General features: G+C 38.0%; 1 protein-coding gene across 1 annotated transcript in view; it reads left to right on the plus strand.

The window, feature by feature from the left end:
• The first annotated feature begins 614 nt into the window (after positions 1–614).
• Positions 615–13,878, plus strand: part of RYR2 (ryanodine receptor 2) — a 332,798-nt gene continuing 319,534 nt past the window's right edge. Inside the window, exon 1 of the mRNA XM_088143916.1 lies at positions 615–1,192. Coding sequence (XP_088000042.1) covers positions 1,145–1,192 — 48 coding nt within the window. The 5' untranslated portion in view covers positions 615–1,144. The remainder of the gene's footprint in view (positions 1,193–13,878) is intronic.

Raw genomic sequence — 13,878 nt, forward strand, 5'->3', positions numbered from 1 at the left:
GAAGAAGCTGCATGGCCTCTGCAGAGAGATGCATTTGGAGTTTCTTTTTGGAGAAGGGAGCATTGGGATCCTGGTTGTTACACTTTGGAAGCTAAAAGCATCAGAGTAATCTGAATTTCTAAGTATCCAAAGACATTACTAGCCTTGGGATAGGTCTTCTCTCCGCCACTAATTATTATTATTATTTAAATTGGCTGCCCAACTCCAGTGGACTTTGGACGGCCAATAAGAATAGTATCACTACTATTACACTGATACTACAGTATGTGTGATACTACTAATAGTATCACGTATCAGTAAGACCCAGGTCTGGATTTTGAAAACCCAACGGACAAGATTTCCCTATTCAACAAATGACCACTCAAGTCTACCTTCCCCTCTGGTGCCACCCTAGCCGAAAGCGCAGTGAAGCTTAAAGGTTTACCTAATGGTTTTCTACCCGTCATGTGGCTTTATGACAACACTACCAATCGGTTTGCGGAGCTCTCCTTGCATCCCTCTTCAGACCTCCTTCCTGGGGACTGACCACTCCGCTGAAGCCTGGCCACGCTCGCCTCCCGCCTGTCCCTTTCGCCCTCCTCCGCTGCACGTCAACATGCAGTTCTTCTCTGCGCCTGGCGCGCGTCTGTCGTCCACGCCTCCGGCGCGCAGGGTGTGGAGGGAGTGGTTTCGCAAGCGCGCGCGCGCGCGCGAGCGGCCAGAGAGCGGCGCTGCGCTTCAGGTTTGCTTTGCGGAGGGAGCCGGCTGCAGATCACCTGCAGTAGTGGGGGAGCCGCCGAGGAGCTCCACCCCCGCTGTCCCTGTTAATCGCAGCCCTCTCCTCCCTCCCCACTTAGTTCTTCTCCATGCACTTGCACGAAGGAAACCGGGCTGAGCTGCCATTCTGCTGCAGAGAGGGAGTGACACGTTCGAGCAGATTGGGGCTAGGCGACCGGCTCCGGGCCGCTCTCACTTTCTTTCCTTAAAGGTCCAGCTCGGCGTGGGAGCATCTCGCTCAGCTGCAGCCCGCGCCCCCGCCTCCTCCGCCGCCTCCTGCTCCGTCCCGCGGGGGTGCCTCTCCTCCTGGTGCCCCAAGCCACCTGCCAGCCCGGGCAGCGGAGGCAGCAGCGCCCGGGAGGCAAAAGCAAGGGAGCGGGAGAGCGCCATGGCTGAAGTGGGCGAAGGTGAAGACGAGATACAGTTCCTGCGAACTGTAAGCACTTCGCTGGTCTTGCCTTTCTTTTTGCTTCCCGTCCCCCTCACCTCAGTGCGGAGAGGGCATTGCTAGTAGGCTGGGGTCGGGGGACCGAGGCGAGGAGCAGATGGCTCGCGCGCCACGCATTCCGAGTCTGGGAGACCAGGCGCTGGGGCTGGGAGGGGGAGGCGAGGCCAGCCGGGGATCTCGGGGTGCTGCATTAGGGAGATGCTGTGGCTCATCTCTGGAATTCCCCGAGAGACAGGCGTTTTCTGAGACGGGGATGCCGAGGAACTGGAAACCTCCCTCCCCCTCTCCCTGTCTGTCTACGATATTGTGGGAGGGGGCTGTAGCGGAAACCTGGCGAGGAGTTTATGGCCCTGCCCTCACCTGCTCTTAGGAGCGGCCAGTGACGGACGACTGTTCAGAAGCAAAACTGTCTGTCAGGTGTAGGACCCGCGGTAGTAAAGCCCCGGGGTGATGCTTTGGGACACGGAGATGAGCGTTTTTCCAGTGGGCTTCTGAAATAAGAAATCTCTCTCTGGGTAAAGGGCATCCGGCACTTGCTGTTGGTTCCCCATTGGAAATCCTGGACCGCTTTTCGGTTTGGACGGTGCCCGCTTGCAAAGTGGGGGTAGCGGGATGGGACTTGGCAGGGCGCTGCACGGGGCGAACCGACCGCGTCTAGGTTTTCTTCTCGCGCTGAGGTCTCGGTCTCTTCTTGGGACGCTTCCAGTGGTCGAACTAGTCGTTTATTTTGCAGTCGTCCTGCCTCAGATATGGAATTTTATCAGGGATTTATTTCTACGACGTCCTGTTTCATTTCCTTCCACAGAAAACCATTAAAGGGGGTGGGGGGTGGGGGAAGCTTGCACAATGCCTTTCCATCGGTAGCGCAAGGAGCTGTTATTCTGAAAGCCCCCTTCATGTGTCTGGTCTTTTTTCCTTCTCACTCCTCAGTGCTTTACTGGTATAACAGCCCTATGAAAAATGTATGGCAGTTGTCCAAGAGCAGATCACTTAATATGTGGACTCCAAGTGAACATATTTCCTTGGATATTCTTCTCCCTCTTCCCCCCCCCCCCCCAATTTTGTTCAATGTACTGCAGATATTTTACCAGGCAGCATTGCTCAGCCAGAAGCTGCAACAATATCTCATCTTCTGACAAAAGCAAATAAAATAAGGGGTAAAGAGGAGACCTTCAGGTCTTCTCAGTGAAGAGTCTTGGTTATGGTTAGCAATCTGGATTCTTCAACTGAAAGCATTTTAAATGAATGAACCATAAATGTGGTCCTGTGTTAGGACTGCAGTTATCGATCATTGTGGAATTTGTCTTTAAATAATGTCTGTTTTTGTTAAAACATCCCAGGTGATTTTTATGCATGCAACCTTAACAGATTTGTAGAAGTAGATGTTTTAGAAAGTATGCAAATGTATTTATGTAGTTTGGGAATTAATGACTTCCGTACTTGATATTTAGAGACATTAGAAATTTGGGGTGCTTTTAGAAGGAGATGTCCTAGTATAAATAGTATGAACAGATTCAACTATTCTGCCTTTTTGTCCTTGATAAGGTTTTTTTGGGTATGTGTGTGTGAAATAATAAGGAAAAAAACCAGTGAGAAAACATTGAACAGTTTACAAGTGGAAGATGAAGTAATCTGGATCTCTGTTAAAATCCCTGCATGAGGAAGTGCGATTGTTCAATTCCCAGCTGGAAGCACCTTGTGTAATAATATTACATTTCTTATGTAATGTGATCTGCTGATCATAACAAGTGGGTGTGGGGAAACTATGAAAAAGAAGACCCCCCCCCCAAAGCTGTCTTGGTGGTATTTGGATTATTTTTTCACAACATTTTGCAGTAATTGGAGGTGCCAATAAAATAATTCTTGCTAGCTTTTCTCATGAGGCTACTTCTCATAAGCGCTCCTACAGTTATTGTATAATGTCAACAGAATGAATATCAAACTAAAAACTTTTTTGTAGCTGAATATGACTCCTCCTGAGAAATTTGCTGAACAAATATATATATAAAAAATATAGGACAAGCTTTGTTTCCTACTACTTTGATTTCCCCAAACATTCTGGAAATTTCATGCAAAAATTGGAGTAAATATAAGTGAAGATTCCTGAGATGGAGTTACAGTATTTGAACTCTTGCTGGGGAAGAAGGTGGCAATGTTCAAGTCACAGCTAATGGCTTGGACGTATAAAGTAATGTTCTGGGTGACAGCACTTGAGAGTGAAAACACATTACGTAAACTACTCTTCAGATTATGGATGTTTTGCTAGAAATAAAGGTCTAGAAATCCTAGCCAGGGATTATCTTTTTAAAATCCTCAGACTGTTTCATTGGTAACATTAATGACCTTGAAGAGGGCGAATTCTAAACAGTGGGAAGATTTTGGTGTAGAACACTCATAGGGCTGTATAAAAAGTAAATCCCCAAAAAATATGGAAGCACTTCTGCTGGTTTAGTTCCTTTTTTAAACATGGCAATTTATTTCTGTGTCACATTCATTCTTTGAAATACAAGATTAAATGTAATGTTTGTGATTACAAAATTACACAAGATTAAATGTAATGTTTGTGATTAATAATGCTTAATAATATTTTAAATCAGCATGTGGACATCACTGCACTAGAATAAATTGGTTTGTTTGTGTTTCCTTTTGTATATTTTTTAAATTCCAAATCCATGTTTTAATTTCAGGAGTTATGGTTAATTACCTAGTTTTAATTTTTAGTTTACTTTTGGCTTTGAATAAGTCAGCCATTTTTATTTTTAAGCCATAACCTTATTCTGGTTAAAAATCTTTTACGTCACATACTGTATGTGAATATAAATTTCAAAATGCAAAGTGTTGGTTGCTGACAAAAGATCGGTGTTACATTCATGTGAACAAATTTAATTATTATTTAAGAATTAGAAATATTTTACTCCATAATGTTCCAACTACTACATATATATGCAATTAAATGTCCAAGCAGAAACTAATTTTAAAGTAGTGTTATATATTTACCTGCTTTTTTCTCTACTTTTTCATCTAAACCAGATGAATAGTAAAATAGATAAAAGCTGTAAATTCTCTATTGTATAATTTTAGATTGCTTGTGTGATTTGAATATGAAGTACAGATTTAGCAGTGAAATATAATGGACTGAAATCATTACTTTTTCGTTAATTAAATTAATATATTATCTAAGAATCAGTTGCAACAATTCGTTCTCCCCACAGCTGAAGCTGATACAGCTTTAGTTATTGTTCTGTAATACATAACACAGAACAGCACAGAATACATATGAAATTGAAGCCTGTATTTGGGTGATATTTTCACAAGCATATGTATTCAGAATGTATACTTTACGTACATTAAAAATATTCCTTGAAAAATACTCATATTTTTTAAATTCTATCCCATGTATATACTCATTTTGTATCATGGTGGACTTGGTTTACTCTGGTGCTCTCCCTCTCGGCCCCTGATTTCCCCCTGGCTCTGTACTGTCATCTCTATTTTTTTTTATTGCATGTAGTATAGATATTGAAGATACAGATCTGTGGTTCAGGCTGTTTTACCACAATTTCATCACTGTTTTGATTTTTTGTTTCTAACTAGTTGCATATATGTTCATTATTTAAAATGTCTTGACTGACTGATAATTAAAGTGGCTACCTACACAAGATTAAATGTAATGTTTGTGAGTTTTCTATAACTAAATATGTGAACTACTACATATGTTTCTTTCTTGACTTGCTTTAGAACGTTTAAAACATTATTTTGCTTAAGTTATCCATACCAAATTGGTCGTTTAAAACTTATACATTTAAAATTCATCAATAGGGGAAGGAATTAGTGTAGTTCACATTTGTCCAATTTTGCATTTTTAAACCTATGTATAAAGCAAATTTTCAAAATTTGCAGTTATTTGAATATTGCAATATAATATTGCAATGTCAAAATAATGTATAAGAAGCATACATTAGAGGAAATGTTTCCAAACACTAAGCAACACTGCAATAATGTGCATAAAAAATACAAGTTTAACACAAACTTTAAGTCAACGAATAACATTTGAGATATTCGTAGTAATTAAACATGGAAAAAACCTGACAGATTTGCCCATTCCTGTTCATCAGTTAAGAGCATTATTGAATCTGTAATGCTTAATCAAGTTGGGTGACCGGTTGAACAGAGTGCTTGTGACCATTATTACTGGCATCTTCCTTGAATCCCTGCACACTTACCTAATCAGGTCCAGAAGATTGAGGAGCTCTCTAGAACAAGTTTCAGGAAAAGAGGAATATACCCTCCTTTGGGTGAGTTGGAAGCCTCCTTGTGCAATATACTTAGGATTGCATGATAAACATATAAATTGAAATTTATATTTTAATTTGAATATCTGTAGTTTTTCTGAGGATCGAGGGAGTGGTGCAAGAAAAATAATACTGCTAGTGCCTTTACAGCATCTATAGATTTATTGCTATAAAATAAACCATAGTATCAGAGTCAAGCTTGTTTAAATAAATAATTTCACTTCTCTCTATTAATAAAATGAATAGCTTGCTTGCTCTCTAATATATAACATGAAGTAACCATAACATTATTTGTAATATTTCAGAAATATTTATTTTACTTATTTTCGAAAATAAAATGATAAATTGTCATTGTTGGTATGAACTTTGAAGTTTATTTATTTATAATTTAGATTTCTAAGGCTGACCAACTCAACACCAAAGTTCTACTGCAGATACAGAGCTGTCTATACTATATTTTGTAAGAAAAGCTATACTAATACCACTTGTTCTGTAAGTGCAACCTGCTGGAAAATACTGTAAAATCTTTGGAAAGACTGTCAAGCTGCTTATATGGTGCAGCCTTTATGGTTAACACTGCTGAAGAGATTATCTATGTAGTGTATCTGAGAATGGTCTAGTACGTCAGTCCCAAATAAAATGAATTGTGGATACTTCTTAAATTGCATTTTACTTTCGTTCTGTGTGAAAAATCCAGTTGTTTTATTGCATTTTGACTGGATTTTCTTGTTTTTAAAAAACAGCTACAAAATCATAAGAGAACTGGTTTTACCCCTTGGTGTTTCCTACTTAACCAAAATATGTGCAACAGAAACTAACAGCAACAACAACTTCAGTGGTTAAGTTGGCCTTGTTTGCATGATGTTCTTAAGTGAGTCAAGTGAAGGCATTAGCATGTTTTCCAAATACCCTAACCTAGATAGTGAGATGGAGGAGTTAATTTAGTCTCAAGACTTTTTAAACTAAAACTATCATCCCACAGTGAATGTGTTATAATTCACATCTTGGCGCATGTGACATCACTGTGGCTTGTTCCAGACTGCTATGCTGGATATGCCTACTTGTGATTTCATTGCATCAGTGTTCCACCCATTGTGATCCTCAGATACCCCAAAATACATTTTTAAAAAGTGCATTCCCAGTCACCCAGATTTGCCCATCTTGGTACTAAAATCTCGAGGAAGAGGAGAGTCATTTAAATTACTTCATCTAGTTTGAATCTTTCAGAGTTCCATGCCTTCTAAAGAGGCTTCCTCTACAATTTCAGATGCATCTGTGTTGAGTGGAACACTAGAGCCATCCCTGAGGACAACAATTAGAATTTTAAATCTTATTCTAGTCAAACTTCAAGTGTTAATAATACTGAAGATGGTAGTAATTAAACGGAGGAAAGAGGATGTAGGAACCAGCTTAAGCATAACATTTATTTGGGCCTTTCTATAAAAAGCATTTGTTTACAGGCAAAAAGCGGATTTCTTTCATGTCATTAATGATCTTCTTTCATCCAAGTGTTGTTTAAAGTTTCAGTCAAAGATACTTGCAACAGTCACTGCTCTGCTAACATGTTTAACATTTAATAAGTTTTTAAAAGACTATTGTTTGATCAGGAACTACTTTATAATTTATGATAATAAAAATTTAAAGGAAAACAAACACCAGGCAGACTAAGTAGATGATGATACTTGGATAGATTATGTATTTTTATGTTGTTATTCATAACAATATTTAATCTGAATTCTATTGTGTTCAAAAGAGGTTTTTGTCCAAATGCATCAGATATCAAATCTGGTTGCTTTCATACTAAGAACTGTTATGTGGAATTATCATGCCTCATTCATTCAGATTTACAGGATGTCTACACAATTTAATAATTCATAATCCTCTCTTGTTTTTCCAGTGCTTCTGTACATTGTCATAGACATGCTAGTCTTTCTGACAACAATAAAGCAGTACCAAAATCTTACAAAATGCCCTTAATGGTTCTCTAGTTTTTTTTTCTCAAAGAAAGAGAAAGCAAGTCATAACATGGTACCTGTGCACTACAAACATTTTGTTGCTGGATCTAACTTTTTTTTTAATCAGTCTTTTAATAAACATCCGAATAATGTTCTGGTTATATTTTTTTAAAGTATGAATGAAATGATGTTTAAATGAAAGTGTACAATAATATTATAAACTAGTCTATTGCAACCTGGTTCTTTCCATATGGGTATGATTTTCATCTTATCCTAGTCAGTTTTATAATGTAGAAATGTGTGATACAGTTTCGTAAAATGAAACACCATAAAATGTGTTCTCAGGCAGTGAGTTCACTGAGTGAGCAAACAGGGACAGCTAGTAGGATGTTGATGGTGGACTTCCAACAGAAGGAACAGATAAAAACAAGAGGATTGTGACTCAACAGTGCATTCTTGTATGCTCAACTATATGAGGTCCTTTGATTGCAAGGAGTGCACCATACATTTGCTGATTTACTATTGTGAATTATTGAGAGATTGTTTCCAGCTGAGTAAACAGAGGCTGCCCAAGTGACTATAGAAGGAATAAGAGGCAACCAATTCTAGGGAACAATTTCATCAAGCAAGGAAACAGCTCTACTAGAAGTTTGGCAGTAGAATTTGGGAGAGGAGTTTAAAAGGAGATGTTAATGCCTAAAAACAACAAAGTCTACATATGCAACAAATGCAAACTCACTACTGTGAGAAGAAGTAAATTTGGAGCAACAGGTGGCTATATTTCAGCTGATAAGAGTGGATAAAGATCCCTTGTACTAAACAAAGGCCCTACAATAGGAGCTGAAAGAGGAAACAGTTTGCTACAGGGAAGAGAACCAAATAGAGGAGCAAGCTGAGTAATGGGAGTTATAACTAGAAACAAGAAATTTAGAAGATATTGTTCAGTACAAGAATTCAGAAACAGATTTTGGATGCTCATAGGGAAGCAAGCTTTAAGTCTCTCAAGGAAGAACAGATGACAGACATGAACAGGAGGCGGTACAATGGAAGGGCAACAGAGTAGAAAGAATACAATTGCTACATACAAGAAGCTAAAGAGGAAAGTTGTAGCAGTTGGTGATTGACTGCTACAAGGAACAGAAATGTGTGCCAGAGGATCTGCAAGTTTATGAGGTGTCCTGCCTCCCAGGATTCATCAAACTATTGAAAATGTTGTATAACTCTTATCCATTTAGGTTCAGTAGTTCATATTAGGTTCAGTAGCTCATATTCAATGAAAAGTGTCTGACCAGTAGCCTGTCTGCATATTCTCCAATCCAGCCATCCTTGTTACCAGCCCCTGAATCCCATTTGTGATCTAAGTGTAGGTGACGTTGGTACAGGAACTCCCAGCATCATCTTCAGGGATTGGAGCTAAAGAAGTATGAACATATAAGCTCTTATGTCCTGTTGGAGTAAGAAACAGATTAAGTATATTAAGGTCTATTAAACCACTCAGTGGAAATTTATTCACTTACAAAATTAATGGCCTTCATTGTTCATTCACAACATGAGAACGAAACAAGATGAGCTTAAAAACTTTGTACAGAAAGGCAAATATGATTAAGCTGGTATTTCAGTTTGGAATACAGCAAAGCAACTTGTTCAAAAGGAACAAAATCAACAGAAGTAGAGTTGCACTGTATGTTAAAAATTTGTGTGTTTCACATTTACAAAGAAATTCAAGGGAATGAATTTGCTGATATGCTTCAGAACATTTTAATAAAACTAAATGAAAGAAGGAATAAAAATAAAGAAGAAATAAGAGCAGTACTGTTATGGATGTCCACTGCTGACACCTAGTAAAAACAAAATATGAATGAACCTTTTCAAAGTAAACAGAACTTTCAAACAACCATAAAGTAGTAGTGATGGGAATTTTTAATCATCCTGATGTCACTTGGGAGATAAACTCTACCAAATATGATCCTTCCAGGAAATTCAAGCATTATCTTTCCCAATATTGCTGAAAAATTTCTCCTTGTGAAGATGAAGAAAGACACAGCAGCACACGTATCAATTATAACTGAAGTAGAAGAGGTGGGAACTTTGGAAGAAAGCAACTATGTGATGCTGCAATTCTAGATTTCTAGAGAAATGGAAATCCAATATAGTCAAAAGTGCATATCTTGAACTTCAGGAAAGTGAATTTTGATAAAAGAGCAATAATAGGTAGGAAAGTGGAAAAAAGTAATGGGAAAAGGAGTCCAAGGTAGGTGGATGTTCCTAAAAAAGATTATAAAAGCATAATTGTAACCCCAGTAACAGGAAAATTATAAAAGCAGAATTGTAACCCCAATAACAGGAAAAAGGGAAGACATCAAAATAAGCTACTGTGGCTACACAAGAAGCTTAATAAAAATCTGAAGTTCATATATGAGACCGAAAGAGTAAGAGATTACTAACAAAGAGTACTTAGAGCTAGATTTGTAGAGGTGGTGTCAAAAAAATCTAAAGCTTGGAATTATCTGCAATTGACAGAGAACAAGAAAAAGGGATTTTTCAGATAAAATAAAAAAAAAAATCAGTATGTGAACTGCTCAATGAGATGGTAAAAATAACAGAACAGAGAAAAGGCAGAATTATTTTGGCTCTGCCTTCTGTAAGAAGAGGCTATACAGGGCATACAGGGCAACTGTAATAAGCAGATGAGGAGATAGTACCTTTGATGGAGGTAGAACCTTTGATGGAATCAGGGAAAGCCTACTGACTTTAAATAACTTAAAGTCTCCAGGGCTAGTTGTTTATCTCCCCTCAGTGCATTCTAGGAAAATGAAGTACTTGTTTATGGTAAGACTCTATGTATTAATTTTGAGAAATCATGGAGAATTATCAAATAACTGGAGGAGGGGAAATGTCTCTCTCCTCAAAAACAGAAAAAAAGAGGCCATGAGCAACTATAGATCAGTAAATCTGACATCTGTAATTAGGAAGATTCTAGAGCCATTCATAAATATTGATCTTGAGAAGAATGTAGTGATTATTAGAAGTTGGTATGAATTTGTTAAGAATGCGTCTTGTCAGACTAATCTTTCATGTTTTGTTCAGGCAACTTTCTTAATAAATTGAGAATGATTTGGACATAATATATCTTGATCTTAAGAAAGCATTTGGCCAAGTATTCCATGATGTTCTGACTAGAACTTAGTTAAATATAAGTAGTTGCATCCTTGGAAAGTTTTTCCTGGTTCCTTCAAAGGCTATCCTGTTTGTGTGTACATAGACAGGTCCTACTTTCAGTAGGATTGCCAGTGAAGCATAGCGGCTATGAAAAGATACACAGAGTTGACCAGGGACAGTCTTTGAAGCAATGTCTTGAGTCTTCCAATGTAATGTATTTTTAATGGTAATATGGAGTCGTTTGAAATCACTCTTGTCTTTATTCTGATTACAATTTCAAAACAGCATCTTGGACTCTAATAGCAAATTGAAACTGAAGGAAAAAAAGGATAAGATATATAAGGCATTACATCAATTTCAGTAGCCCAGTAAATTCTCGGCTTTGTGGCTATTGTCAAACTTTTTGTAAAAAATAATGAATGGTGAAACTTTTGTAGGAAATTGCTTTTTCCCCTCTTGTGCTATTGATTATAGGTATTTTCAGAAACCAAATTCTAAATGAAGTAGCAATTTTTACTTAGTGTGCATTTATAACTAATTGTTATACAGGTAAATAAAATAAATATTATATAATATCAGCAGTAAAACAATATATTCAGTATAAGACATTTCCTAATTTGGTCTCTTTTGTACTGTTTAGTGTTTTGCAATGCAGCATGTTCACCTTCTGTCACAAGGTTCTGAATAAGAGAGATGGAATAATATATAGCTTTGTGCTTTCATATGCCTAATCAGTACCAACGCATTATCTTTTTCTTTTATTTGAAACTCAGTATCTTTTCAGAATATTTGGGCCTTGTGAATATTCAGTCTTTCCTTATGCAATAATATTATATCCAGTGGTGCCTGCCAAGGGGCGTAAGGAGGTTCAGTCTGATAAAAGTAGAGTCATAGTGCAAATCCCACATCTTTTCCGCGCGTCAAGGCATCACATACATGTGCCACAAAGGAGCTGAGTTTAAGCCACAACATTGTGTTTGTCATTCTGATGCAAGATTCTGAGGATACACCTAATTATGTTGTATGTACATGTACAGTAATTAGTACTTCCTGAGTTTAGATAATGGTTACTTTTTTTTCAGATGCCACAGAACCACAGTTTTATACTCCATTTACTGATTATTACATAATGGGACAGGTGATAGTAGTTCACCAACTCCTTTCATATTACCTTTGTTAATTCCCCCTCCTCCAATTTTTAAAGTGTTCATTCTTTGAAATCATATGTGTGCACTGTTGGAACTTGAGTTCCTTATCTCAGTTTCTGCCTTGTTTTTCTTCAGTAATAATATTAAGATCTGTTCAAACTGTGTTCCAATGTGTACAGTTTAGGTACAATTTTGAGTGGAAACAGTCCTAGGATTTTTCCACCTTGGTGCCTTACATCAGCTTTTATTAGCTGAAGCTTATTTCTCTACAGATTTGGGAGTGTAAAATGGTGTTCTTAGTAAAAATGTGCATTTGTGTAAAGATAGGATTTTCCATTGATTCATTTAGCTTAGTAGTGGTCTCTTTGAGCTGGTGGACTTACTTGGAATTTTGAGAGATTTGTAGGTAGAGTCTCAAGTGGATGTCACAGGTGAGTGGGTGATGCTAAAAGACAAGAAGTTATCTTCAGATTATAAAGCAGAGATCCAAAACATACACAATGTCTTTGTACTAGTTCTTTTTCTCTTACTTTCAAACCACATAAGATCTGCCTGTCCAAATCACTGATTTCTCTATTTTATACAGGTTTGTCTCTTTCACATGTGCACATGCACTTTCTCTCCCCTTACTCTAGTTGGGTTGCCCCGCAGTCAAGGACATTCTCTGCCATAGTAAATTACACAAAGACCCATTTTACACACAAGACACAGAGAAAACATTTGCCCCTAACTCTACATGTTTGTCATATTTTGCTTCCCGTGTGTCCTTTCCCAACTCTTGTCCTTGTTTCTGTTTTCACCTCCCTCCAAGCTGAGTGGGCAGACTTTTCTACCATCTTCACCATTCTTTGAAGTCTCACCAATTTCTTCCCTTTTTTTTTTCATTCCAACTCTCAACCAGCTATTCCAGATACATGGCGGATCTGTTGTTCTTTTCTTTCTCTTATGTCACCACTGCAGTGAAAATGAGATGGAGGCTTAGAGCTGCCTACCATATTTATTTCCTACCAATATCTCTGGCTTACACTGTGTTGCCAGTCCTGGATCTAACTTTCCAAGGTTTCGGACAAGAACCTTTCCTAACACTTCTTCGAGACGTCAGGTTCAGCCTCTGACACTTTTCACATGGGTAGCAGATGCTCTATCAGTGATCACTCTGTGGAACCTGGAGATACTCCTGATTGCTACTTCCCTCTTTGCATAGCTCGTGCAGTTCTTTAGTATACCATTGAGTTAATGGCTATAAAACGAATGGGACAATAGCTAGAATGCTAAATCCAATTAAACATAGATTATAGAGGCCATTACTGATTCCCCACACTGGGCCACAAAGAAGGGTTTTCTTTTTCTGCAGTACCATTGCATCTTCTGAATGGCATTCAGTGCGGCTTTTGTAAGTAGTGAAACTGTTGCAATCTGGACTGAAGAAAGAGGGAAACTTGTATATTTGTTGACATACCACGGACAGTTGCAGAAGTTTTGAAGATAAATTCATTTATGCATATGAGATTCTAAAGTTAGTACACTTGCAATAGTGAAATTATTCAAGGCAGTGTCAGACCAATTGTGTTTGGTGAGTTTTTGAGGTCTGCAGAAAAGAGCCTTGGCCATGTTTGATTAATCACTTTTATGGTCAACTTCTTGCTTTTTGACTTATTACATCAAATAGGGAGGATATGTTTGATTGGATCTAGGACACAGTAATAGAATTGCTTCTTTTAAAAAGGCACTGATCAAGCTATTCCTGAACAAACCTAACTAGTACCTCGGAAATGAAAACAATTACAAGCAACTTGTTAGCATCCAGTTTCTAAATAAAGTGGTTGAATGAGTGGTTGCTGATTAACTCCATTCGCTCTGGGATTATCAGTTTTAATCTGGTTTCGGGTCTGAGTTTGATACTCCTCTTGCTGCTCCTTTGCTCAACATGTGTAACCTCCAAAGGCTGCTTTTCATAACAATGTTCTATTTTGTAGGATGTATTTTACATGTTACTTGTTTGTATCATACACTTAATGTAACACTTTTCATTAATTTGCCTGTGTGTACATAAAACATTTATTACAAGAATTAGGAAGGTTATATCTCTGTCTATTTATCATAAGGGTGTAAATTATTAG

Source organism: Python bivittatus, unplaced genomic scaffold, assembly GCF_059951505.1.
Source record: "Python bivittatus isolate LINGU-HERP-01145 unplaced genomic scaffold, Pbiv_v1 ctg000020_np1212, whole genome shotgun sequence".
In the NCBI taxonomy this organism is placed as follows: domain Eukaryota; kingdom Metazoa; phylum Chordata; class Lepidosauria; order Squamata; family Pythonidae; genus Python; species Python bivittatus.